The sequence below is a fragment of the Piliocolobus tephrosceles genome, chromosome 13 (assembly GCF_002776525.5).
Source record: "Piliocolobus tephrosceles isolate RC106 chromosome 13, ASM277652v3, whole genome shotgun sequence".
NCBI lineage: Eukaryota > Metazoa > Chordata > Mammalia > Primates > Cercopithecidae > Piliocolobus > Piliocolobus tephrosceles.
In genome coordinates this window covers 97,703,340-97,718,689 of record NC_045446.1, presented here as the reverse complement: position 1 = coordinate 97,718,689, position 15,350 = coordinate 97,703,340, and the positions used below count along the sequence as shown (strand labels likewise).

Genomic DNA, 15,350 nt, shown 5'->3' with positions numbered 1-15,350 from the left:
CATAACATAACATAACATAACATAACATAACATAACATAACATAACACAACAATGTAACATAAAATAAAATATTAGCTGGGTGTGGTGGTGGACTACTACTCCAGAGGCTGAGGCAAGAGCACTGCTTAAGTTCAGGAATTCAAGGCTGCAGTGAGCTATGATCATGCCACTGCACGCCAGCCTTAGTGACAGAGTAAGAAAAATAAAATTTAAAATAAAAATAAAATTTAAAAATAAAACAAAGAAACAAAGAATTTGTTATTACTGCTGTATATCTTGCTACATCTTGCTTATGACAAAGGTTTAAGAAAAGCTAAGGTGAAAAGACAAGCTGAAGGAAAAGCAAGAAACAATGGCATCCACAGAATTAATGGCATTTTTTTATCACCTTACTTTTACATGCCCATAACATTTTGAACAACACACAACCACAGTTTAGTTGTTTTAAGATTTGTGAAGTTTCCACCACACTGATTGTGGATTACAGCCATGCGTCACTTAATGACATTCTGAGAAATGCATCATTAAGCAATTTCATCGTTGTGTGAAAATAACAGCATGTACTTACACAAATCTAATGGTAGAGCCTACTACACACTTCAGCTATATGGTATTTATCCTAGGCTACCAACCTATACAGCATGTAACTGTACTGAAGCTGGAGGCAATTAGAACAAAATGGTAAGTATTTGTGTATCTAAACATAGAAAAGGTACAGCAAAAATACAGTATGAAAACTAAAAAATGGTACACCTAAATCGGGCACTTACCTAAATCGGGCACTCACCATGAATAGAGCCTGCAGGACTGGAAGATGCTCTAGGTGAGTCAGTGAGTGAGTGGTGAGTGCATGTGAAGGTCTAGGGCATTACCATATATTACTGTACACTTTATAAACACTTAGGCTATGCTAAATTATACAAAAATGTTTTTCTTCAATAATAAATTAATTTAGACTTATTGTGACTTTTTAACTTTAAAAACCTTTCCTCTTTTTGGAAAACTTGTTGACTTTTTTGTAAATAACACTTATCTTGAAACACAAACACAGGGCCAGGCACGGTGGCTCACGCCTCTAATCCTAGCCCTTTGGGAAGCTGAGGTACAAGGATCACTTGAGCTCAGGAGTTTGAGACCAGACTGGGCAACATGGTAAGACCCTGTCTCTATTTTAAGAAGACAACAAAAAAAATCACAAACACATTATACAGCTGCACAAACATATTTACTTTTTTTATACCCTTATTTTATAAACTTTTCTATTAAAAAAGGTTTTTTATTTTTAAACTTTTTCATTAAAAACTAAGACAGACACACACAGTAGCCTAGGATGCCACAGCACCACGATAATCACCACCACTGTCTTCAACCTTCACATCTTGTCCCACTAGAAAGTCTTCAGGAACACTATCCTGAATGGCGCTGTCATCTATGATAACAAGGCCTTCTTCTGAAATGCCTCCTAAATGACCTGACTGAAGCTATTTTACAGTTAACTTTTAAACTTATTAGAGGGTACACACTCTAAAAAAACAGTAACAAGTATATAACCATAAATGTACTACTACAGTTTGGATGTTTGTCCACCAAGTCTCATGTTGAAATTTGATCCCCAATATTGTAAGCGGGCCTAATGAAAAGTGTTGGGTCATGGTGGTGGATCCCTCATGAACAGATTAACGAGAGTGGGGGTGGGGGCAGGGTGGTGAGCAGTGAGTTCTCACTCTGTTAGTTCCCTGAGAGCTGGTTGTTAAAAAGAGTCTGGTAGCTCTCCCCGCTCTCCTGCTTCCTTTCTTGCCGTGTGATCTCTACACACACAGGATCCCCTTCACCTTCTGCCATGAGTAGAAGCGGGCTGAGGACCTCACCAGCCTACGGAACTGTGGGCCAAATAAATCTTTTCTTTATAAATTACCCAGTCTCAGGTATTCCTTTATAGCAACACAAATGGACTAAGATATACATAAACCAGTAACAGTCATTTATTATTATTAGAATAATTTTATTAGCCTATTATCTAAGGATTATGTACTATATACAATTATATGTGCTAGACTTTGATAAGAGTGGCAGCACAATAGGTTCAAGTACACCAGCATTGCCACAGACATAAGTGATATGTCACTGCACTACTACATTACAAGGGCTACAAGAAACATTGCCAGACAACAGGAAGTTTTTAGCTCCCACTACAATCCTATAAGACCACTATTATATATGTGATCCGTTGTTGACCAAAACATCAATATGCAGTAAATGACTGTATATCCAATTAATGGCACTCTAATAACTTTACCAAAGGAAGCCACTTGGCATATTTTAGATAATTCGTGTAAATTATGAGGTTAGCTATTTGAATGTGTGGGTTCCCTTACTGTTTATGAAGCCACGGTTGCTCCCAGTTATGTGATTTTAAAACCCCATTTGCCAATCCCCACTATCCAGAAGAATCAAACTACTGTACAGTTGTCCCTTGGTATAGGTGGGGAAATGATTCTAGGACCCACCTCACCCCACCCCACCCCTCGGGACACCAAAACCCATAGATGTTCAAGTCCCTGATATAAAATGTCACAGCGTTTGCTTATTACCCATGCACATCCTGCCATATACTTTATATCATCTCTAAATTACTTATAATACCTACTATAGTGTAAATGCTATGAAAATAGCTGCTATACTGTATTGTTTAGGGAATTATAAGAAAAAAGATCTGTACATATTCAATACAGATGCAATTTTTTTTCTAAGTTTTTTTTAAGATTACTGCTATTTATAGATACAGAAACTGAGGCACAGAGATGTTAAGTAACTTGCCCAATATCACACAGCTAGCAAATGGCAGAACCTGGAGACCAACCCAAGCAGTGTGGCTCCAGAGGCTGAGCTCATAACCACTGTTATATTGCAAGTACACTACTTGCATCTATTAGGGATTCATAAAACCTTTCTTATATCAACAAAAGTGAGGTGGCTTAATAAAAATAAATGTGTGCAGGTGCCATACTAAGTGCATATATGTGATGTTTCTCTTTTTTTTTTTTTTTTTTTTTTGGAGATATAGTCTCACTCTGTCACCCAGGCTGGAGTGCAATGGAGTGATCTCGGCTCACTGCAACCTCTGCCTCCCGGGTTCACGTGATTCTCCTGCCTCAGCCTCCCGAGTAGCTGGGACTACAGGCATGTGCCATCACGCTCAGCTAATTTTTGTCTTTTTTTAGTAGAGATGGGGTTTCACCATGTTGCCCAGGGTGGTCTAAAACTCCTGACCTCGGGTGATCCGCCTGCCTCAGCCTCCCAAAGTGCTGAGATTATAGGCATGAACCATCGCGCCTGGCCTTTTCTGAGTATTTTTAATCTTTGGTTGGTTGAATCCATAGACATGGAACTCATGAATACTGAGGGCTGATTATATATATTTGAATACCGGCAATTCTCACTACTGCAATTCTCACTATGTTCCAGCCACAGCAACCTTTTAAAGATGTTCCTCAAACAGGCCAAGCTCATCACTGCACCTCAAGACCTTTGCCTTAGAATGTAGATCATTCAGGTCTCAGTTCCAATGTTACCTCAGAGAGGCCTCCCCAACCAACCTAAGAAAAATGCCCTTCCTCCATTTCTCTCTGCACAACCAGAGACAAAGTCTTGAGATGGTAGAAGAGACACTCTGATTGGCTATGAGACTGAAATTTTAATTTGGAATAACCAGACTTTTAAGAAAAGCCCAGGAAAGCTATGGGATTTGGCTGAAATGTCAACATGTGGGAGAGAAAGAACATTCAACAAAAAACAGTCAAACGCAGTTTTTTGGTGAAAAATTATTTTCTGTTGTAAATAAGTGAGTAAAATAGGGGCTCCACCTTCCGAACACTCTTTTTTTTTTTTTTTTTTGAGACAGTGTCTCACGCTGTCGCCCAGGCTAGAGTGCAGTAGCATGAACATTGCTTACTGCAGCCTTGATCTTCTGTGCTCAAGCAATCCTCCTGCCTCAGCCTCCCATGTAGCTGAGACTATAGGCATGTACCAACATGCCTGGATAATTCTTAAATTTTTGTAGAGACGAGCTCTTACCATGTTGCCCAGACTGGTCTTGAACTCCTGGGCTTAAGTGATCTTCCCACCTGGGCTCCTCAAAATGCTGAAATTACAGGCGTGAGCCTCCGCATCTGGCCTTGAACATCTTATCATGTTGTTCTCGCTACTATCCTAATTACCAGCAAAAACTATGCAAGTGTATTCTTTATGTCTTTAGTGTCAGTATTCATCCATCAGGATATAAGCTCCAAAGTCTAAGAACTTTGTCATATTCACTGACACTTTTTTGGAGACAGAGTCTTGCTTTGTCGCCCAGTCTGTACAGTGGTGCAATCTCAATTCACTGCAGCCTCAACCTCCTGGGCTCAAGCAAGTCTCCCAACTCAGCCTTCTGAGTAGCTAGAACTACAACTGTACACCACCACCCCCAGGTATTTTTAAAATTTTTTTGTAGAGACGAGTTTCACCATGTTGTTCAGGGTGGTCTAAAACTCCTGGGCTCAGGTAATCCGCCCACCTCGACTCCCAAAGTGCTTGGATTACAGGTGTGAGCCACTGTGCCCAGCCTAACTGACATTTAAAATGGTATCCAGTACACCTTAAATGCTCAGATTTTTATGGAATGAACAAACTCCAGTTACACAGATCAATTACCTTTGATACTATTTGTATGTACTCCATGGATATGACCAACTTTTTTTTTAATTTTTATTTTTGTAGAGGTGGTAGGTCTTGCTATGCTGCCCAGTCTAGTCTCCAAGTCCTGGCCTCAAGTGATCCTCCTGCCTCAGCTTCCCGAAGTGTTGGGCATGAGCCACTGCATCCAGCCTCTGACCAAAGTTTTAACCTGAGCTGTATCCTGCTTTTTTGTTGTTGTTTTTTTTTGTTTTTTGTACAAATGGGGTTGCCCAGGCTGGTATCAAACTCCTGGCCTCAAGGAATATTCTCACCTTGGCCTCCCAAATCACTGGGATTACAGGCGTGAGTTACTGCACCCAGTCCTGCTTTCTTTACAGAGCATATCAGGCATCTGTTTCCTCCACCTACTAACCAAGGCAGGAGGCAAATGGCTTTTAATGACAACTGGGTTCACCAGGACACTAGGCAAATATTTATTAAGAGAAACCTCAGGTAGGCATTGTAGCTCACGCCTGGAATCCCAGCACTTTGGGAGGATGGGGCAGATTGCTTGAGCCCAGGAAATCCATATCTGGGCAACATGGCAAAACCCTGTCTCAAAAAATTTTTTGAATGAGCTGGGCATGATGGTGTTGCACCTGTGGGAGGATGAGGTGGGAGGAACACCTGAGCCTGAGGAGGTCAAGGCTGCAGGGAGCTGACTGCACCACTGTACTCCAGACTGGGGGACAGAGTGAGACCCCGTCTCAACAGAAAAGGAAAAGAAAAAGAAAAAGAAAAGAGAAAAGGAAAGAAAAACCTCTCTGGCTGACTGGCTCTTTTGCTCGTACCTGTAATCCCAGCACCTTGGGAGGCCTACACAGGAAGATCCCTGGAGCTCAGGAGTAGAGACCAGTCTGGGCAATATGGTGAGATCCCATCCCTATAAAAAATTAGCCAGGCCTAGTGTGGTATGTGCCCGTAGTTTCAGCCACTCAGGAGGCTGAAGTGGGAGGATCGCTTGAGCCTGGGAGATGAAGACTGAAGTGAGCCATGATCATGCCACTGCACTCCAGCTTGTGTGAGAGTTAAACCTCCTCTCAAAAAAAACAAAAACAAAAACAAAAACAAAACCTCTTTTTTTTTACTAGAAAGATGCCTAGTGTCCTCTTTCTACCTTCCAGCAATCTAACATTCCCCTCCTCTAATCCACTGAAAAATGACTGATCAAAATTTATCCTGAGCTGCCACTTCCTTTTAGAAGTTTTATTTAACATACATCACCTCCAGATTATGGTAATTTTTCAATCATTTATTTTCATAGAACATGAAAGATTCTACCATTTACATGTATCCTAAAGTTTTACAGTTACTGATTAGTCCACTATTTCCTCTCCCATTCCTTCCCATGACCAACAGAGACACCCCTGAAATTCGTTTTCTCCCTAGGCTGTGTCAAATGCAACCACCTCTCTAGGACAGTACACTGAAGTAGGGGAAGGCTGCTCTAAGGTTCATGTCCCTCTTAGATGTGCCTTTCAAGAGGGCAATTTCTATCAACCCAATGAAAAATTGACAAGTTCTTAATGAGGTTCTCATTTATACTTAACTAGACATATTAAAAAGAATTCTCTGGTTATATATCTTAACCACATTCACCAACAATATTCAAATCTTTGTATCACATCCATATTCCTTGCCAAACATGATTCTGACTCTGTGCTTTCACACTGGCTGTTCCCTCTAGAAGGAACTCTTCTAAATATGTACATGACTTGCTCCCTTGCTTCATTCTGGTCTTACCTCAAATACCATCTCCTCAGAGGCATTCCCTCACTATCTTATCAAAAATAAGCCAGGTGCAGTGGCTCACGCCTATAATCCCAGCACTTTGGGAGGCTGAGGCAGGCAGATCACTTGAGGTCAGGTGTTCGAAACTAGCCTGGCCAATATGGTGAAACTCCGTCTCTACTACAACTGCAAAAATTAGCTGCGCTTGGTGGTGGGCACCTGTAATCCCAGCTACTCGGGAGGCTGAGACAGGAAAATTGCCTGAACCCAGTACGTGGAGGTTGCAGTGAGCCAAGATCATGCCATTGCACTCCAGCCTAGGCAAGCGAGCAAGACCCTGTCTCAAAATAAATAAATAAATAAATAAAATAATAATAATAATCATAGTACTGAGCACTCTACTCTCTCCTTTACCCTGGTTGTTTTTCTCATAGTACCTATCACAACTTGAGCTACAGTATGTATTTAACTGTTTATGTTTATTGTCTCTCTTCCCAACAAAAATGTAAATTACACAAGGGCAGGAGCTGTCTGCCTAGTTCATCATTATCTACATAGAATTAGGAAATATTAAATTCTTGTTCAATGAATAAATTTATTTCCCATAGACTTAATTATTCCTGTTATGGTTATGGTTTCAATGAACAAGATGTCACTGGCACAAATGCCCCTCATCCATGGCCATCTCACAAGCAGAGTATAAATACACTGAAAATAGAAGTAATAACTTTTATGTGTAAAAGCCAAAGATAGATTGACGGCTTGAGAGTACCTCTGCTCACATATTTTTCAAATATTCCTCAGTAACTATAGAACTTTATTTCAAACCCCCTTGCCTAGTACTGAAGGCCCTTTGTAATCTGACCCGACTTCCCTTTTACTCCTATCCCTCTTGTTGTTTCCCTGTATTCTGGGTTTCTATGCTGCAACAGTCCCAAGGAACACTATTCATACAGAATATCTAACACAGCATGCAGCCCTCCTTACACTGCAGCCAAACTGATCTAGCCTAGATTCCTGCCAAATTTTCTCCTAATTACCACCTACAAAAAGTTTACCCATTATTCAAAATCCAGCTCCAACACTTTCTTCATAAAATTTTCACTGATCATCCCACCAGAAATTATGTCCTCAATCTGTGAGGGAGCATAGAGCAATTGGTAACACATCTGAAACCTTTGCCTTACAGTAAATCATGAGTAACTTTTAATCTCCTTCAGTACATGGCAAATTCCCAAAGAGCATGGACATTGTTCTATATATCTTTGCATTCTCCATGGTGCCTCGTGCACAGGTGTCAATAAAGTTATTTTAATAATGAATAAATTCTACAGACACTTTTTATTGTTGTTGTTTTACAGAAACAGGGTCTTGCTATATTGCCCAGGTTGGCCTCAAGTAATCCTCTCACCTCATCCTCCCAAGGTGCTGGGATTACAGGCATGAGCCACCACGCTTGGCCTCTATACACACTCTGAATCACTGCTTTACATTTCCATTTTCTTTCCTCTTAAAGGATAAACAAAACTTCCACTGAGAGAAGAGAAGTAGTATGAATCATATTTCAGTTTAATGTTTGATTTCTCTTGTGGTTCAGTTATACACTACTGCCTTCTTGTGACTCCATCTCACTAGATCCAATTAGAAAGGGACAGAATGAGAGTTAAGAGTTAGTTATTAGGCAGAAAATGACCTCTGGCATGCTAGTGAGCCAACAAGTAACCAGCCAGGTCGGGGTGTGTGCACACACATGTATGAGAGAGAGAGAGACAAGAGACAGAGAGAGAGGATACTAGTTGTTATCAGGAGAAGACCCAGCTGGAAAGATCTCAAATAATTTAAATCATCAAAGGTATCTGAACAGGAAAGTGATATGGTGAGAATTGCATTTTGATCTAGAGCTCAGATCAGAGCTAAGAGATAAAAATAGTGAAATCATGGGAGTTAAGACTGTCCCAGAAAAAAACATACAAAGATAGAAAAGGGCTGAAGATAAAATCCTGGGAAATAATTCTATTGGGGACAGGGGAGGGAAGTCAGTGAAAAACAAAGGTGATTTGAGAGACAGCAGACCAAGAAGGGAATGTCATAAAAACCAAAAGAGAAGCAGAGGAAAAGAGCAATAATGCCAGAAAAGAGGATAAATATTATCAGAGAAGAATCTCATTTGATAATCAGGAGGTTGCTAATGCTTTTACGACTGACAGGTTCTATACAACTGGGTAGGAGAGAAGAGTGAGCCATATTACAGTAAGTTAAAGGGCTAAGAATTATAAAGGCAGCAAATGGGGGCTGCTTTTCCAAGAACTGTGACAGTGAGAAATGGACAAAAGTTTGAGTTAGAGGCAGAATAAAAGTTCATATGATGAGGAGGCAGAGTGCAGGGGCTCATGCCTGTAATCCCAATACTTTGGGTGGCCGAGGCAGGTGGATCACTTGAGGTCAGGAGTTTGAGACCACCCTGGCCAACATGGTAAAATCACGTCTCTACTAAAAATACAAAAATTAGCTGGGTGTGCTGCTGTGTGCCTGTAATCCCAGCTACTCAGGAGGCTGACGCAGAAGAATTGTTTGAATCCGGGAGGCGGAGGTTGCAGGGAGTGGAGATCCCACCAGTGCACTCCAGCCTGGACAACAAGAGTGAAACTCTTGTCTCTAAAAAAAAAAAAAAGAAGTTTATATGAGGCAACACATGAACTTTCTTATAGGCATAGGAGTGAGAAAAACGGGAAACTGAAAAAAAAAAAAAGAGGGGACATACCACCAAGTCCTGGGGGGAAGATGAGGACTGAACAAGAACAAGCAGGAGACAATTTGGGAGGTAGCATGGAACAGAGGAGAATACAGGAGAAACAAGAAAAATGTGTGGTATCGACCAAGGAAGTTAAAGGCACTTCAAATAGCTGGGTAAAGTAACGTGCTAAGAATTAAGAGGGGAGCCGGGTGCAGTGGCTCACGCCTGTAATCCCAGTACTTTGGGAGGTCGAGGCGGGCGGATCATGAGGTCAGGAGATTGAGATCATCCTGGCTAACACAGTGAAACGCTGTCTCTACTAAAAATACAAAAATTAGTCAGGCATGGTGGCGGGTGCCTGTAGTTTCAGCTACTCGGGAGGCTGAGACAGGAGAATGGCATGAACCCAGGAGGCTGCAGTGAGCCGAGATAGCGCCACTGCACTCCAGCCTGGGCGACAAAGCGAGAGTCTGTCTCAAAAAAAAAAAGGGGGGGGCGGGGGGTTGTGAGGCTCAGCAAAAAAAGGTTTAAACAATTGCTGTTTGGAGTAGAACAATGAACTGGAAATGAAAAAAATGAGCACTAAGGGCCAAGATGGTAATTGCAAAAGAAAAGGAATAATCATAATTACATGTTCAAAGTAATCTAAAACAGAAGATAAAATTATAATATCAGATCCCTACGAACGTTCTACAGACACACTTTCTAAGGAAAAACAACAAAGATAAAGTAGTTATATGGAAAGGTTTTCAGAAATATAAACCCCTAAGCAGTTGATAACTGTATTATGTCAAAATGTGCTACACAAATCTTTACATAGCTGAAAGACTTCTAAGATCCAGCAATAGTCCGCTTGCTTTAAACAGACAATACAATTATTAGAGTCAAATTCCAATATTAAAAAAGAAAAGCAGCCTGACGTGGTGGCTCACGCCAATAATGCCAGCACTTTGGAAGACAGAGGCAGGTGGATCATGAGGTCAAGAGATGGAGACCATCCCGGCCAACATGGTGAAACCGTTTCTACTAAAAATACAAAAATTAGCTGGATGTGGTGGTGCATGCCTGCAGTCCCCCCTCACCAGCTACTTGGGAGGCTGAGGCAGGAGAATCACTTGAACCTGGGAGGTGGAGGTTGTAATGAACCAAGATCGCGCCACTGAACTCCAGCCTGGCAACAGAGCAAGATTCCATCTTAAACAAAAAAAAAAAAAAAAAAAAATTAAATAGAAAGAAAAGCTGGTGATTTTTATGACATTGGCTTCTAACTTCTAAGTTACACATCAAGAAAGTTTTGAGCTATGTGTGATGGCTCAAGCCTGTAATCCCAGCACTTTGGGAAGCCAAGGCTGGCAGATGGCTTGAGCCCAGGAGTTCAAGACCAGCCTGGACGACACGGGGAAACCTCATTTCCATAAAAAATTAGCCAGGTATGCTGGTGCACACTAGGACATGCTGGTCCCAGCTAGGAGGCTGAGGTGGGAGAATCACCTGAGCCCGGGAAGTTCAGGCTGCAGTGAACCGTCATTGTGCCACTGCACTCCAGCCTTGGCATCGGAGTAAGACTCTGTCCCTTGTCTCCAAGAAAAAAAAAGAAGAAAGTTTTGAATCTTTCAAAACATATTAGCTATCCTTTTGAACTCTGTGTCCTCCACAAATTCAATAAACTTAACTTTATTCAGCTTACTGATAAAGTAAGTAAGGACATATACTTTCAGCACAACACTAAAGGCCTCCTTCAAGGACTGATTTATTATCCTTCATTATCATTCATTACCTGAACCATACCTTCAGGTATAGTTGTTTGATAATGAATCAAATTCTAATAGTGGTCTCATCAAGCCCACACTTCTCCATTTTGACCATGGGACCTAGTTTTGTCAAAAATGCTCTGGTGAAATCTAACTGTACAATGTCAAAGGCATTTTTCTAATGAACCAAGTTATTAAACCCATCAAAAACGGGTATGAGGCTAATTTAGCCACTCCCCAGCCAGTTCTGTCTCTATTCAAGGTAGCACCAGCTACCTTGAATTTAAATAATCCTACAAATTATGTTACAGAACTACCCTGCAGAGGTCTCACTACATTTCTCCCAAAGACAAACTTCAGTCTTCCCACTTGATGATTAGTTACTTTTTAATGTACAAATAGTCATCCATGCTCATCCTCGGTCTCACTTTCCACTTTCAGTGACACGTGGTAAACCAGGATCTGAAAATATTAGACAAAAAATATTCCAGAAAGAAACAATGGGTTTTAAATTGCACATTCTGAGCACTGTGTTGAAATCTCCCACAGTCTGGCTCCATCCAGTATATCCATGTTGTACACCTTACTCTCCCATTAGTCACTTAGTAGTCCTCTTGGTAATCAGATCAGAAAAAACAGTATATATAAGGTTTGGTACTGTTCACGGTTTCAAGCATCCACAGGGGTCTTGGAATATTCCCTGGGGGTAAGTGGGGGATGGTGGGTAATGGGTAGCAGGGGCTACTATATAAGGCAATCCCTCATCACCTCCCAATGAGGATAGAAAAAGATTTTCTGGCCCACTTGAATACATAAACTTTTAGATATATATAGATAAAAGAATCAAATGTTCATTTATAATGTCTATTACATTATACATCTTTAAAATCATCTACTATATAAAATAATATTCATTTAGAAATTCAGCTTTTTCCCTTAATAAACATTTCATAAGACAATGTCATTGAATTTTTCCCAATGTATCATTGGCACCTGTCTTCATGTTCACCAGAGTGAGTCACTTACTAGATTTTTTTTTTCAAAGTATTATCACCTTCCCTTTATTTGTAAATGTTCAAGTTAAAACACTTTTTTAAATTCTTGTGAGCTTTTAAACCTAAACCCTGAGTACCTGTTTTCTGTATATTCAGGCAGTTTTTCCATTCACAGGTCTGTGCTGTGGCTGTAGATTCAGAATTTCCACAAGGTAAGTACTTAACTAATCTGAACCAAAGTCGCCTCCACAGGTAAGTACTTAACTAATATGGACCAAAGTAGCTTCTCCAAACAATCCTTTGTGAGGTTTTGTAAGGAGTAGAACAGTGACTTACTTTTCTGAGAGTTATTTTTGGGGAGAAAAAGACCTTGCTTTATATCCAGGTAATCAACAAGTCAAAATTTCGCAGAATCAGGGACAAAATTACTTCTTAAACACATTTCAATGAATAGCATAGATACTGTTTATGTCACCGTACAGATGCAACAGGAGTCTTCAGAAATTAAACAAATTAGGCCGGGCGCGGTGGCTCAAGCCTGTAATCCCAGCACTTTGGGAGGCCGAGACGGGCGGATCACGAGGTCAGGAGATCGAGACCATCCTGGCTAACATGGTGAAACCCCGTCTCTACTAAAAAATACAAAAAAAACTAGCCGGGCGAGGTGGCGGGCGCCTGTAGTCTCAGCTACTCAGGAGGCTGAGGCAGGAGAATGGCATAAACCCGGGAGGCAGAGCTTGCAGTGAGCTGAGATCCGGCCACAGCACTCCAGCCTGGGTGACAGAGCGAGACTCCGTCTCAAAAAAAAAAAAAAAAAAAAAAAGAAATTAAACAAATTATCTTTCCTTTTTTTTTTTTCCAGTCTCACAGAGCAGTGGCGTGATCATAGTTAACTATAACCTCTTACTCAGAATTATCAATAGCACCTATAGTGTAGGAACACTGTGAAGATGAATGTATCTAAAACAACCCTCCCACCTTGGCCTCTCAAAGAGCTGAGATTACAGGAGTGAGCCACTGTGCCCAGTCCACAAATTTTCTTTCTGAAGTAAAGCATGGGAATTTTGCTATACCATTGCAAAAGAGAAAAGCAGAGTGGGATGGGTTACTCAATTCCCCTGAATTAGTTTTCTTAAAGAAAGAGGGGGAGTAGTTCTAGTAATTTATTGTATTATACTAATTAAGTGCCAGGCACGGTTTTAAGCATTATAGATACATTAACTAATTTAATCTTCACAATGGTCCTACGATACAGGTGCTACCGATACTGCTGTCCTACTCATAAGGAAACTTGCCCAAAGTCATACAGCTTTTAAGTGGTGGCTATTCAGGGAGTCTAATTCTAGGGCCCCTCTCCCTTTCAAAAGGTGATATATACAGTACTCCCACCTCTTAGTAAAACTTGTTCTTCATTTTATGAGGCAGTCCCATCTGTTAGACAATCAAATATCAGTGGTCTAAAGAAGATACGATGGTTAGGTTCCCACACATTTTCTTTTGTATTATTTTCTAGTATTCGTCCACATTGCCTGAAGGCATGAGAGGTCTGAGGAAGAGGTGGTTCATCCTTTGTATTAGGCTGGTGCAAAAGTAACTGCGGTTTTTGCCATTAATATTATGTTCCCTGAGCTAATCAATACCCCCATTTCTGTCGTATTTTAAGGCAAATGATTAACTACTACAGACGCATACACAGAACAGACTAGTTCCAAGTCTTCCTCATTCTTCTCCAAACTTTTTAACTGGTGGAGAATCTGCCCCTGTGGGCCTAGATCTCCCTTGCTATATAAAACTAACTTTAAACATTGTCTTTGACAAGGTAACTTTCCTGTGCCCTAAAACGATGGTATCGCTTCATCAGTAGTCATCTGCTTGTGCCCCGTAATAGGGGTGGGGGTTAGGAAGCAGTTTCCTAAGAAAAAGGAAAAAGATGAACTCAAGAATGGGAGAATTAGGAGGGAAGGTGTAACACGCAGAAAAGGGAGGAAGGGGGGTGGAGTGGGAGGCACTGCTGGTCTGACTTGGAATTTCGTGCAGAGAGAACGAGAACAGAAATGGAAGAACTGGGGGGTCGAGTCACTGAAACCTGCTAGGCAGCATTTTCTTGGTTTTTCCTTTGATGCGTCTTAGACACTGCTTTACAAAAAACTGAGACCTAACAGTACTAACGGCCCACCTGGTCAGGACACCGCACGACCATTCATCTCCCGCTCCCAGCCAGAGCTGGTCCCTTGAAAGCATCGCTCCCCGCCAGCGCTCAGTCAGGCTTTTCTCCCAGCGGCCAGTTGGCGGGAGGGACCACCAGAGCCTGTCGACCCCAAGGCCACAGACCCGCGTTCCGGTCCTCGCCGGCTGCCACCGCGGCTTCCCTGCCAGTGGACAACTCCTGAACACTCCCACATTTCGCAGCTGAACCTGAACCATGCCTTTCCCGAAGAGCAGAACCCAGCAGCCACACAGTAAAATCCAAGCTGCAGTGAGGGTCTTACCTTTAACAGATTAGACGTCGCCATGTTCCTTCAACTTGGACTCTCGCGAGACGACGCGAGAATTTGTGGCGCTCCCGGCCAGGCCTTGACCGGAGGCCGGAGTTCCCACGAGGGCCCAGGGCCCGCCGGCCCGCACCGGGGTGTGGCGGGCGCGGGGGCGGCGTGCCGACAGCGCTGACCTCGTCCCAAGCACCAGGAGCTTCCTCACTCTTGTCCCCTACATGGTCACCAGAGCTTCCCCACGCGAAAGACCTCATGCACGCGCTCAGGAAGACGGGAACGGCGAATGCTGCCGAGAAGGTAACGGGAGCCGACCTGACTTGGAAGAGGAAGCATCGACCCCACGAGCCTCCTCGACTCCCTCGGATTAGCCTTTGTGGTTGCACCCTCCGCGGCCACCCGCAACGAATTTAGCTCGGCTTAGGCCCGGCAGCTCAGGTTCTGCGGCCGCGTCACGTGACGCGAGGGCGGGGACGCGCTCGGGAGCGAGCGTGGGAGCCTGGAAGCCTCGGTGGGTCCCAAGGCCGCAACGAGGCCAGGACCGCGCCCTCTGCTGGCGGGACCTGGCGTTTTCCCGCACTCCTCCCCAAATCCCAGACTCGGTGTTAAGGGAGTTGCATTGCCGTGAAATGCTTAAAACGGCTGTCTTCAATAATTGGTGCATCGAATGCGCCCAGTAAATATGTGTCGAGTGCGCAAGCGTGTTGACTCTTAATATTTATATTCAAGAATGTCTGGCACTTAGATAAAATATTGCTAAGCGCTTTGGGAGGCCGAAGGGGGAGGATCACTTGAGGCCAGTTCAAGACCCTCATCTTTACAAAAAAGTTTGGGGAAAAAAAAAAGATTGTTTAGGTAATGAATATTAATCTTTGATTTTCTCAAGGCACATTATCCTAGAAGATCCTAAACTATAAGCCCGCAGGTTTTACC

At 42.4% G+C, this 15,350-nt stretch overlaps 1 protein-coding gene across 1 annotated transcript in view; it reads right to left on the bottom strand.

The window, feature by feature from the left end:
- Positions 1-15,106, bottom strand: part of CUL5 (cullin 5) — a 103,402-nt gene extending 88,296 nt beyond the window's left edge. Inside the window, 2 exon segments of the mRNA XM_023208177.3 lie at positions 14,418-14,444; positions 14,447-15,106. Of these exon segments, the coding sequence (XP_023063945.1) occupies positions 14,418-14,444; positions 14,447-14,674 (255 nt within the window). The 5' untranslated portion in view covers positions 14,675-15,106.
- Positions 15,107-15,350: the final 244 nt, after the last annotated feature.